The sequence below is a fragment of the Balaenoptera borealis genome (assembly GCF_965194805.1).
Source record: "Balaenoptera borealis genome assembly, chromosome: 13".
Taxonomy (NCBI): domain Eukaryota; kingdom Metazoa; phylum Chordata; class Mammalia; order Artiodactyla; family Balaenopteridae; genus Balaenoptera; species Balaenoptera borealis.
The window spans coordinates 54,043,598-54,056,162 of record NC_138870.1 but is presented as its reverse complement, the minus strand read 5'-3'; the positions used below and the strand labels follow the sequence as shown (position 1 = coordinate 54,056,162).

The 12,565-nt window shown below is 44.6% G+C and overlaps 1 protein-coding gene across 1 annotated transcript in view; it reads right to left on the bottom strand.

Moving 5' to 3' along the window:
* Positions 1-11,662, bottom strand: part of RASSF3 (Ras association domain family member 3) — an 81,078-nt gene extending 69,416 nt beyond the window's left edge. The window contains exon 1 of the mRNA XM_082351305.1: positions 11,227-11,662. Within this exon, the coding sequence (XP_082207431.1) occupies positions 11,227-11,337 (111 nt within the window). The 5' untranslated portion in view covers positions 11,338-11,662. The remainder of the gene's footprint in view (positions 1-11,226) is intronic.
* Between the last annotated feature and the right edge of the window lie 903 nt (positions 11,663-12,565).

Here is a 12,565-nt window from a genome sequence, read left to right as displayed (position 1 = left end):
AATAAACCAAATGAACCTTAATTCCCCTGGAAAGCTCCTTTAACTGTAAAAAATCATGGAATGTTAAACTTCATTTTAGTATTGGTATTTTTTTTCTCCTATGTAATGCACCTAGCTATGTTTTCTATTTTCATAAAACTGTTTTGGTTTTTGTTTCACTGTTTAAGAACTGTATCAGACACACAAATTTCTATGACCTAAATGGCAAAATACCAAAACAAAATATTCCTCAAAACAAGCATCTGTAGGAAATTTTCAGGGTAAATTTGAGTTGTCTAAGAATATGAGGATTAAGGAGGGTTCATAATCTATCTAAAGTCAGAAATAACTTCACATCCTTTTAAAAGATTCACTTAATTAAAATATTCTGAAAGAAGGAAAAAATTAAATGAGACCAAACTTGCGGTTAATCAGATTATAACACACTAAGCCACAATTTCAGACACAGGTGAACCTTAAAGCAGACTGTGGGGACAGATTCCATCTAATTGCAATTTCTCAACCACAAACAATAAGCTCACAGGTAAACAGTATAAAAATCCTCTTTTGTAGGTGGGATTTTTACTAGTTTGTCCTAAACTTTTTTTCAGTTCCCATTATATTTACAAGAGAGCTTAGATTCCTCAAAATTCTACCATAGTGGTTGGAAAACTGATGCTAAATTTATTGAAATTCAAAGATGAGCAGGCACTCCCAGTCACCCTTTTTCACGTGGTTAGCAAGAGACACATCATCCAGCTCCCCACCCTCAATATTCCACAGTGTATTCACAGGATGCTGATGCTGTCTTAGCAATGCCTTTCCTGTGGTGTAATTATAGGAGTTCAAAAAGTATTTTGCTCTGAGTTTCAGTGATGTCAGCCTGAAACACATTCTAAAGTATTTCCAAAGGCCAGAACATGCAACCACCCTTTGGTACAAACAAAGTCAAAAATAACCTTTAGTTCAGCTGACCACAAAAAAGGGGAAGCATCTACCCAGCTAAATAGGCATGAGACTCAAAGACCGGTGTTCTCAAGATTTCCACCTACCTGACATATGGTCAAAAGCCATGAACATTGCTCACACCAAGAGGAAGACCCACTCAGAAGTACAAAAAAAATTAAATTCACCGTTGTTTTTTGGTTTTTGGGTTTTTTTGGCCGCACTGCGCAGCATGTGGGATCTTTAGTTCCCCAACCAGTGATTGAACACCCTGCAGTGATGCAGTGGAAGCATGAATCTTAACCACTGGGCTGTCAAGGAAGTCCCTAAATTCACTGTTAATTAAAGGAATGCAGTAACAATGAGGTGTCTTTACGAAGTTTTTCCTCTTTCTTAATGACTACATCCAGTGGAGCTGAGGGTGCAGTGAAACCAGATAAAAATACAGTCTTAAATTGACAACAAATAACTAGAGCCATAAAATGGTTACACCCTCATGCTCAGTAAATTCTATTCTGTACATCTACCCTAAAAGAAAACAATCCAGGACTTCCCTGGTGGTGCAGTGGTTAAGAATCCCCCTGCCAGTGCAGGGGATACGGGTTCAATCCCTGGTCTGGGAAGATCCCACATGCCGTGGAACAACTAAGTCCATGCACCACAACTACTGAGCCTGCGCTCTAGGGCCCACGAGCCACAACTACTGAGACCGTGGGCCGCAACTACTGAAGCCCACGCACCTAGAGCCCGTGCTCCACAAGAGAAGCCACTGCGATGAGAAGCCCGCACACCACTACGAAGAGTAGCCCCCGCTCGCTGCAACTAGAGAAAGCATGCGCGCAGCAATGAAGACCCAACACAGCCAAAAAAAATTAAAAATAAATAAAAATTTTACTAAAAATAGAAAAAAATCCATAAATGGTAAAGGTTTCTTGCTCTTGTTCACTACAGTGTTATTAGCAAAATTAGAAACATCCATGTTTTCCCTTATTTCAGGAATAACAGGCTACTCAGTAAAATACAATGTAGACATCAAAATGATAGCTGAAATCACGCAGCAATATCTCATAATTCTAAGTTTAAATAGCAGGATTCAAATCTATTAGTATAATTTTCCTCAAAAAATTAAAAATAGAATTATCATATGATTCAGCAATGTCACTTCCGGGTATATACCTGAAATAATTGAAACCAGGGTCTCTAAGAGATATCTGTACACTCATGTTCACAACAGCGATATTCACAATAGCCAGAAGGTGGAAGCAGCCCAAATGTCCATCGACTGATTAATGGATAAACAAAATGAGGTACATATATATATAAAATGGAACATGATTCAGACTTGAAGGAAATTCTGACACATGGATGAACCTTAAGGACCTTATGCTAAGTGAAACAAGCCAGTCACAAAAAGACAAATACTGTATGATACCACTGATGAGAGACACAGAGAAACAAAAAGTAGAATGCTGGTTGCCAGGAGCTGGCCAGGAGGAGAAAAGGGGAATTGTAGTTTAATGAGGACAGAGTTTCAGTTTCCAAGATGAAAAAGTTCTGGCAACTGGATACACAGCAATGTAAATGTGCTTAACACTACTGAACACTTAAAAATGGTTTAGATGGCAAATTTTGTTACCTGTACTAAACCACAATTTTTATTTTTATTTTCTTGTCCATGCCACCGCAGCTTGTGGGATCTTAGTTCCCTGACCAGGGATCGAACCTGGGCCCTCCACAGTAAAAGCGCAGAGTCCTGACCACTGGACGGCCAGAGAGTTCCCAAACCATAATTTAAAAAAATGATAGTACAGTATGATTATATACGTGCAAAACAGAAAAATGAAAAAACCTAGAAAACAATTGTACAAAATAATATTTATATATAAATAATATCTGTGATGTGCTTTTTATAGCACTGTTAACAAAATTTAAGGGGTTCCCCTGGTGGCGCAGTGGTTAAGAATCGCCTGCCAATGCAGGGGACACGGGTTCGAGCCCTGGTCCAGGAAGATCCCACATGCTGCGGAGCAACTAAGCCCATGCGCCACAACTACTGAGCCCGCGCTCTGGAGCCCTCAAGCCACAACTACTAAAGCCCGCGCCTAGAGCCCGTGCTCCGCAACAAGAGAAGCCACCGCAATGAGAAGACCGCACCCCACAACAAAGAGTAGCCCCTGCTCGCCGCAACTAAAGAAAGCCGCGCACAGCAAGGAAGTACCAAAGCAGCCAAAAATTAATTAATTAATTAACAAAAAATAAAATAAAATTTAAGAACATATTGCTCTAGCTATTCATAAAATCTTAAAATCTTTCCAGTACAAATGACATGCATATGAGAAATTACTCATTTTTTCAGCATATACAAAACAAACATGGAGCCAAATTTTGAACTCAGATCTTGCTCTTTACCATGGATAAGAGTTGATCTAACTAAACCGCATGAGAGCAGGTTTCAGTCTGGTTTGTTCACTGAATCCCTAGCACAGTCTAGGCCATTGTGAATATTCAATAAACACTTGGGAAATGAATTTAGGAAACTCCTTTCACAATCCACACACACACACACTCTCTCTCTCTCTCTCTCTCTCTCTCTGCCCAACCTGCATTAATTTCATGAAAACACTTTGCTGCTTACATTCTAAATCTTTTAAATCCAAGATCTTCTAAATCTATTCTTCTGGTCTCCAATTCCCCAACTCATCCTTTTTCCTTCTCTTATTATCTCACTTTGTTTAGTATCTGGCAAAAGAACTGAGTGCTGCAATATATAATTGGTAAATTATCTTAGCTGATGGAATCATGTAGCAGCAGTGAGCAATTAGTCTATAAAATGCAGATTACTCTGGCTGTTTTAATACTCTATGAAAGAATGAGCCCTCTCCTCTGTACACTGAAGGCACAGTTGCAGCTAGAATGCCATTAGGATGGTTTTATCCTATCAGCTCACAAGTGAAAAAAAGGGAAGTCCCCCCACACGAAAAGTTTCACAATCTCAAAATGCTTATATGTGTGACCCAAGCTAGGCTGAGAAGAAACTATACCAAACAGCAAACAGCAAGTTCCTCTTCACAAAGAAAAATCTTCCCAGTGGGCCTGGCTGGTACCACATCCATTCATCTGCAGCCATCTAAAAGACGGAGATTCATACCCCTGGCAAGAGTTAGCGCAAACAGCATTGTCCAACAGAGATATAACGCAAGCCACTAACTTGAAATTTTCCAATAGCCATGGTAAAAAATAAACAGGTAAAAATTAATTTTATTTGACTCAATATATCCCAAGTATTATTTCAACATGTAACCAATATTAAAAAATTATTCTGGTATATTTTATATTCTCTTTCCTTTGTCTTGGAAATCCAGTATGTATTTCAGACTCACAGCCTCTCTCAAATCAGGCGAGCCACATTTCAAGTGCTCAACAGCCATATGTAGCTAATAACTACCCTATGTGGGCAGCGCAGTTTTAGAACGATGGCCACTTCTATTTTGTGACATTTTTACATTTATTTCACATTTTAATCTTTTTTATGGGCTCTGACATCTCTTTCCTAGTGTGTATCTGGGCCCTCTCCATTAAAAATATGTATATAGCAAGTAAACAAAAACCATTTCACCTAGCCACTGAGAGGCAAACCAGAACTAACTATAGGATGATTATGTTTCTGCTGGAACACAATCATCTACAAGTTTAGGACAGATGTCAGCAGAGAAATGTGGCTTGTTTTACAGGGGTACACATCTCAGCCAACGTTTCCATCTAAATAGATGTAATAGCTTTACCAGACTTTGCACAATAGGGGTGGTTCCTGAAAAACTGTAAACAGTTAAAAGGTCCCTTTTACTAAAGGAGCTAGCTCTTTAAAGAAAAATGAGAGATGCTTTAATTTGTGTATTTGATAAGCTTTTTAAAAATTACTAAATGAGGCTAGGGACATTATTTTTTCACTGCTCTGTCCCCAGAGCCAGATTTGGGGGTGGGGGGGGAGATGCAGATCCTCCTTACACGTCACCTTCTCAGAGAAGTCTTCCTGAATCAGCAATCCGAGTACACACCCCTCCCCTCAGCCTTCTACTCTTTCCATTCATAGCAAAAATAAACTGTTTGCAAAACTAAACTCAACTGTTGCATGAATGAATGAATGGTTTTCTTAAAATAAGGGAAAAAACAGTTATATCTAAACTAGAAGTAACAGATATACCAATATCATCCTTTTTTAAATGGCTAAGATACTGTGGAGGCTTATGGTCTAGTTGGGAGCGGGGGGGGGGGGGGGGGGGGGGGGGGACTGTGTACATCTGTGTATAAAGGAAAACTCACAGTACCAAGTACTGGGACTTCCAACCAAAATGATGAGTAGGCTTCCATTCATTCAATCGCCTACTAACTGCCGGGTATTTATTTTAGACCCTGGGTAAACGTGCTAGTCTCTGTCCTAAACAAAATATAATAACAAATTATAATTTTTGCTATGAAGGGAAAGAGCAGAGGACTTTAAGAGGGAAGGGTGCCTCCTTCGGATTGGTGGTTCAGGAAGACTTCTCTGGGAAGGTGACATGTAAGCTGACAAGGGAAGAGGAACTAAGGGAAGCAATTCCAGGCCCAGGTTCTGTGATGGGGAATAACTTGGATACTGAAGGCAACTGAAGAAGGCTTAATAAGACTAGGGTCCTGGGACTTCCCTGGTGGCACAGTGGTTAAGAATCCACCTGCCAATGCAGGGGACACGGGTTCGAGCCCTGGTCCGGAAGGATCCCACATGCCGTGGAGCAACAAATCCCATGCGCCACAACTACTGAAGCCCGTGCGCCTAGAGCCCGTGCTCCTCAACAAGAGAAGCCACTTCAATGAGAAGCCTGTGCACCGCAACGAAGAGTAGCCTCTGCTCGCCACTAGAGAAAGCCCATGCGCAGTAAAGAAGACCCAACACAGCCAAAAATAAAATAAATAAATAAAAAAAAAAAAAAAAAAAAAGACTAGGGTCCTAGTTACAGGCTGTTATTTAAAAGTTGCTGCATCAGAGAGCGAACAATAAGCTGAGCCTTGTTATATAACATATATAATATACTTGCTGAGCCAGAATAAAACCTCCTACGAGGCAACATATGTATCAGCTCTTCAATGAGACAAGGATGCAAACGGGCCAAGTTAGCCAAGATGTACCTTTGCAAGCATATATCTTATCATATCTAATGTTGTCTTTCACCATCCCTTCCAAAGAGGGGTCTGGCTAGCTAATGACCCTGGGACAAATGGGAAGCGAAAAACAAGCCTCGAACTGGGGCTTTTATCAAAAGGCAGATATTTATGTGGGAAGCTGGGAGTAAGCAAGAACTGATGTTCCGGGCTAGAAGCTGGTGATCAGGCCACACTAGAAAGCATTCGGTCAGCCTCATTTTTTTGTCCCAGAAGATGAATGTTTACAGTATGACATGCACTGACTGCCAAAGGAAGTCTAAAAAGAATAACCACATTATTGGATATTTTTAGCTTTTCTTTTCGTAAATGTTTTGTGTCACTGCTTTCCAAATTAATTCCAAATCTTGCAAGTTAGCCAGAAGAAGAAATGAGGTAGAGAGAGTGTATTGTTCATGTATGCGGGTATATAAGATTGGTGACTAACTTCCTTTTGCAATTCAGTTAAAGGAATGTGCCTCTGTGAGTCCTGCTCACACAAACACAAAATTCCAATGGATTAATACTGTGCAAGAACAGAATATATCGGACACGGCAACAAAACGTGCACACGACTGTGCACCCGGCAAAACTGACTGCTGGGAATGTTTATATTCAGTAATATAGAGATTCAATGTTAGTATAAAAAGTTTAACCGAAATACCTTTAATGTTATAAACCATGGTTCTTTGCATCCCCACCTCCCGCAGTCTATCACCAAAACTTCCAATGGAAACACTGAATAAAACAGTGCAACTCATTACTGTTGATTCTAGCAATGAGACACAGAACCAGAGAACCACAAAACTATTTAAATTATAATAAGGAAAAAAACCCAGAGGCCTGTTATGAGGCCTGTTATGTGGAGTCTCACAGGCTTGCCTTATTAAACCATTAAACCATTCTTCAGTTTAACGTTTTTAAAAGCGTGGATGGTTCAGAAGACAATTTCAAGTTCTTCAAGACTTCTTGACTATTCTACTTCTAAAGCGAATATAGTATCATGTCTTATTCCTATTATCTACACAAGGCTCAAGCCTTAGCTTACAGTAAAAGCAGAATAAGACATGCTGACAGATTATATTAATAATTTTAGTCCATTTCTTATTTATTTATTTTATTTATTTATGGCTGCGTTGGGTCTTCGTTGCTCTGGGCGGACTTTCTCTAGTTGCAGCGAGCGGGGGCTACTCTCTCATTGCTGTGTGCGGGCTTCTCATTACGGTGGCTTCTCTAGCTGCAGAGCACGGGCTCTAGGTGCGCAGGCTTCAGTAGTTGTGGCGCGCAGGCTTCAGTAATTGTGGCACGCAGGCTCAGTAGTTGTGGTTCACAGACTCTAGAGCGCAGGCTCAGTAGTTGTGGCACACAGGCTTAGCTGCCCCGTGGCATGTGGGATCTTCCTGGACCAGGGCTCGAACCAGTGTCCCCTGCACTGGCAGGCGGATTCTTAACCACTGTGCCACCAGGGAAGTCCAACAATTTTAGTCCATTTCTACTCTTGGAAGCCTGAATGTGTAGAAAAGGAAAATTATGGTAACAGACTGTTGACATTCTTGGTTCTGCATGAAACAAAACGGTGAATTCAAAAGTATGACTTATGAACACTGTAATGAAGATATATGAATGACACCTATCAGGTGTCAAAATTTTAAGAAACTCCTAAACTACAGATGTCCATTTTGCAAAAGGAAAATGGAATATTAAAATTATTTTGGGGACTTCCCTGGCGGTCCAGTGGTTAAGACTCAGCACTTCCACTGCAGGGGGTGCAGGTTCGATCCCTGGTCAGGGAACCAAGATCTCGCATGCCGCATGGTGCGGCCAAAAATAAAAAAGCAAACTAACAAAAATTATTTTTATAGCCGAGAAGCAGCAAAAAGGAGACCAGAATTTGAGTCAGGAAAACGAGTTCTGCCTTTCCCCCACCTAAATGGAGGTCTTTGGTGAACCACTTAACAAGGCCTAACCTTTCATTAGGTTAATGCTCAGAGGATTCTTGGAAGAATCATGAGACAGGGTACATTGAAAACCCATAAAGAGCCAACAATTATCAAACCAGGAAAGAATTCATTCATTTCAACTAATATTCACTGATGGAGGCCCTGGGGATACAGCAGTAAGCATGACATTCAAACTACCACCAAAAGGGCACACATGTTCATCCCCTCTATATTTTTCAGACCGGTTTTTAAGCCTTTTCCTTTTTTTTTTTTTCTTTCTTAAAGAGGGCACCAATATAAAATAAGAAAGAAAATAACATTTTTGTTATTCTTGGAGAAAGAAAGAAGTTGGGCTATGTTCCTTTGCCTGGCAAGAGAAGAAAGAAATTTCTCAACCTCCTTCCCCCTTTCTCCCCATCCTGCTTTTACCACAAACAATTTGCTTTCCCTGGATATTTTCAAGAGTTCTAGAAACCATATTTTCCTGGCTTTTCCACCAGGTGGTATAGCACCAAAAAACTCACTATTATCAATAATAGATCCTTCTGACAACATTTCTCTTTCCACCTCTCTGAAGAAAAGATAAACTTCACTTCTACACCATATGTCAGAAGTGCCTACCTAATTCTTACAATCACCAGCGTAAAAAATGAAAAAAGGCTTATCTAACCTTCGGTAAAAGAAATATTCTGTATTAAGAGTGCCTTGCTTTAAATTTATGATGTTTTACTTCCTTAACTCACAAATCTTATCAGGAATTTAACAGATTCACTCTTTAAATAAACCCAAATGCCCACAAAAATTCAATTAGAACACCTTCTGTAACTGGCAAATAAGTCCTCTAACTCAGCACCCTGTATGTGTTATGTTAGAAGGGGAAATACACAGGCAATAAAGTTTCAGAATATACTTTGAAGCTCTTTAAGCAAAGGTCTAGGTCTTACTGTCCTGATTTTCAGCACAATCTTCGAAATACATATTGATGTCAGACCAATTCTAAACGCTAAATAAGTAACATTAAATGAGTATAATATATAGATACTAGATGAATATTACGTAAGTTAATGAGTATAACATAGAAACACTGTGTGTGTATAAACCCAGAAAAAAATATTTTTACTTTTAAAGCACTAAAGCATTTTCATACAAGTTCAACACGGATACTTTGGTCCTTGTCAAGGAGCATCTCACACCTGGAGAATTCAAGACCAGCTAGTTTTTTGGAGATACTAGTCACCTCCGGAATAGACTTCAAACTACCACAACCATCTCTGACAATCTCTATTCCAAGTGTCAAATGGTGACAGCAAGAAAGTAGAGAAAGGAAAGAAAGGGGAAGTCAAGAAAGAAAGAGAAAAGCAAAGTGAAAAAAGCACAAGGAAATGCAATCCTTCTACGAATGACTGGAGGGTGGGTATTTCTGACTTCGAAACCTCACAGCAAATTCATGTCCTTAAAATACACTCCACTAAAAATAAGATTTCACTTGCTATGGGCTGAATGTTTTGCCCCACCCCTGCCCAGTTCACATGATGAAGCCCTAATGTGACAGGATTTGGGATGCAGGGCCTTTGGGAGGTAACCAGGTCTTGAGGGTGCCCCCCACACAATGGGGTGAGTGTCCTCTTAAGCGGGAAAGAGGCAGCCCTTTCTCCGGGTGAGGACACTGCCAGAAGTCGGCTGTCTGCAAGCCAGGAAGGGGCCCTCATCAGAACCCGACATGCTGGCACCCAGATCTCAGACTTCTAGCCTCTAGAACTGTCAGAAACACATACTTGTTGAAGTCACCTAGCTTGCGGCATTCGTTACAGCAGCCTCAGGTTAAAGTGACTGGTAAATAGTATGGCCTTAAGGTTTAGAAACAATAAAGAACGGAGACCTACTGAACCAGAACTTCACTTGGGCTACCTGCTACTGAATAAGGGTACCCGACTTCACTCTTGCCCTTCCCTCTCCCCTCTCCCCCCTACTTCTGGTTTGGAAGTTGAGAGGTTCAAAAAACTTCCGAATCGTAACAAGAAATTTGACCTCATAAAGTGGTTAAATAAACTTAAAAAGTCTGGCAAGGAAACCCTGACACATTACTCCGTCCTCACCCCTCCCAGAAGGCATCACCCGGCCTGAACGATTTTCCTTGCTTCTAGTCTCCAGAACTAATAAGTCTGATGGCGATGTCTGGAGCGCGCCTACTGTTTTTTAAGAGCAACCAATTTGTTCCGGTCCAGCCTTCTCTCATCTGATAACGAGCACGTCTGGGTTGGCAGGGCTTCCTTGGTGTGGCTCCCAGGGCCAGGAGGCCGCGGGGTTCAAGCGCCCGACTTCGAAGTCTGCCCAAGTGTCCTGTTTCGGGGTAACCTCCCTGAAAGACACTGTCACGGTCGGTGAAACCGGCCCAAGTACTCTTCCCATCTTCTCCCAAATCATGCTTCCCACGGCACGCTTCCTCCAAAAAAGGAAGAAACCGGCCGAAGGCTCAGCTCTCGCCGGCCGGTCCTACCTAGCACCGGAACTTGTTTGCAAAACATTCGAGGCACCTATACAATTGACTTTACTGGAAACGCACAACCTTGACTCCCGCTACCAAGATTTAATGAACGCCTGCTCTGGTCAGGCCAGGCGTTCCTCTCAGCGCTCCCCCACCGATCCCGCCACGAGAGGCGCCTGGACCGGGAAGGTAGGGGAGGCCAGGTCCCCACGTCCACTCCTGGCTGTTACACGGCCCCCAAGCCACTCCAGGGGCCACAGGCCAGGGAACGGACTAATAGTGGGGGCCGGCGTGAGGCCCGCGAGGGGGCGAAGGACGTCCCCAGGCGCAGGGGAAAAGCGGGGAGTGGCCGGCGGGCACCTCCTGGCTCTCAGAACTGCCCCCCAGCCGCCGGCCGCCGGAGGCAGAGCAACAGAGGCCATCTGGCGCGGCAGGCGGGAGCGGGACCTCCGCCTCCCCGCCCTCCCTCCGGCTTCCCTCCCCAGGGCGCCCCGCGCACGCCCGCACGCACAAGCTCAAGGCACTACCCCGGCATCCGGAAAGACAGAAACCCCTTCTCGGAGGCCTCCTCCTCCTCCTCCTTCCTCGCGAGCATCCCCCGCGCGCCCCGCGGAGACCCGTAGACTTGGGGGTCCCGCCGCGCCGGGACTCCCCAGGAGCGACCGAGCGCCGGCTACAGCGCCTACCGGGCACGCCACTCACTTGCTGGCCGGCGCGGGGCTTGCCCTGGGGCGCTCTCCTGAAGAAGGAGGTCCTGGCGGTGAAGAAGAAGTCCTCGGCGTCCTCCTCCAGGCTGCTGTAGCCGCTGCTCATGCTGCTGGTCCCGTCGCGCGCGGGCCGCCTCCCCGGGGAGCTGGCGGCCAGGCAGGGGGTGCCGCGCCCGCCCGCCCCGCGAGGTTCCCGGCGCGCGGCCCCGAGCCGCCGGCGGGCCGTCCTGCTGCAGCTGCGCCCGCCGCTCAATTCGGCCGTCCGGGCCCCTCCTGCCGCCTCCCGGCTTCCCGGCCCGATTCTGGGCGCGGCTGGGGCCCTGAAGCTCCCTGCGACCCCGCCCCTGGGGCCCCGCCCCGAAAGGCCCGGGACGCTCCCCGCGCGGCCGCAGGTGGGGGCGGCGCAGCCGGCTTGTTCCAGGCGTGCTGCTTTTCCCTAGCAGTATATAGGGAACCCCGGGAGCCCCGCCACGATGGCTGCGTCTGTGCTCCCGGTCGCTTCCCCAGCCTCCCGGATCCTGCCAATTCCTCTGAGATCAGTCCACCCGCCCCACGCCCGGCTAGCTCGGGTTTGGGGGAGGGCCCAAGCAGAGCAGGGAAATTTCTCCGCTGTCCCCGCACTGCTCGCCCCCTCCCGGGGTCCAGCTGGTGGCAGTGGAGATTGCCCGGCCGAGGGACAACCCCCCACCCCCGCAAGACCCTCAGGCGTCCTGCAGCCGTTTCGCCCCGTCCTGCACTCCGGCAACTCGGCCCTCCAGGAGGGTTAAAAGTTAGCTGAGACGAATGGGGAGGTAACGACTGGGTTGAGTTTATTCAAATGAAAACATCCTTTCCGGAAATTCAGTTGAGCTTCGGTCTTTCCCTCTCGCCCTTCTTTCTAGTGAGGGCTCATTCCCAGATAAGGACCGCCAAGGTCATTATGATCTTTGAGGCCACTTGGTGCGAAGGGGGGGTGAAGTAGTTCTGCAGTTCGAGTACTTATTAATTAAACGTGCTTTTTAAATGTCCCCTTCCACAATCCGCTTTAAACCTACAAGGCATGATTTCAGCGTTGGGGTGAAGGGTTCAGGGAACTCCATTCACCCTCCTCAAAAAAAAAAAAAAAAAAAAAAATCCCTATTTTCTGAATCCTGTCAGCTAATCCTCTTTTAAAATGCAAATTTTTCCTCCAAGCCACCTGTGGATGTTAGTCATTTACACCTTGGGGTTATTGAATTGATTTAAATCATACTAATTTCCTTGCAGAGATACTGACCGAAAGGCTGTTTTGAAGTTTCAGCCCTGCTATATAGTAAGCCGGCTTTAGGAGAGGTTTCTTAGGAGGGGAAGAGACG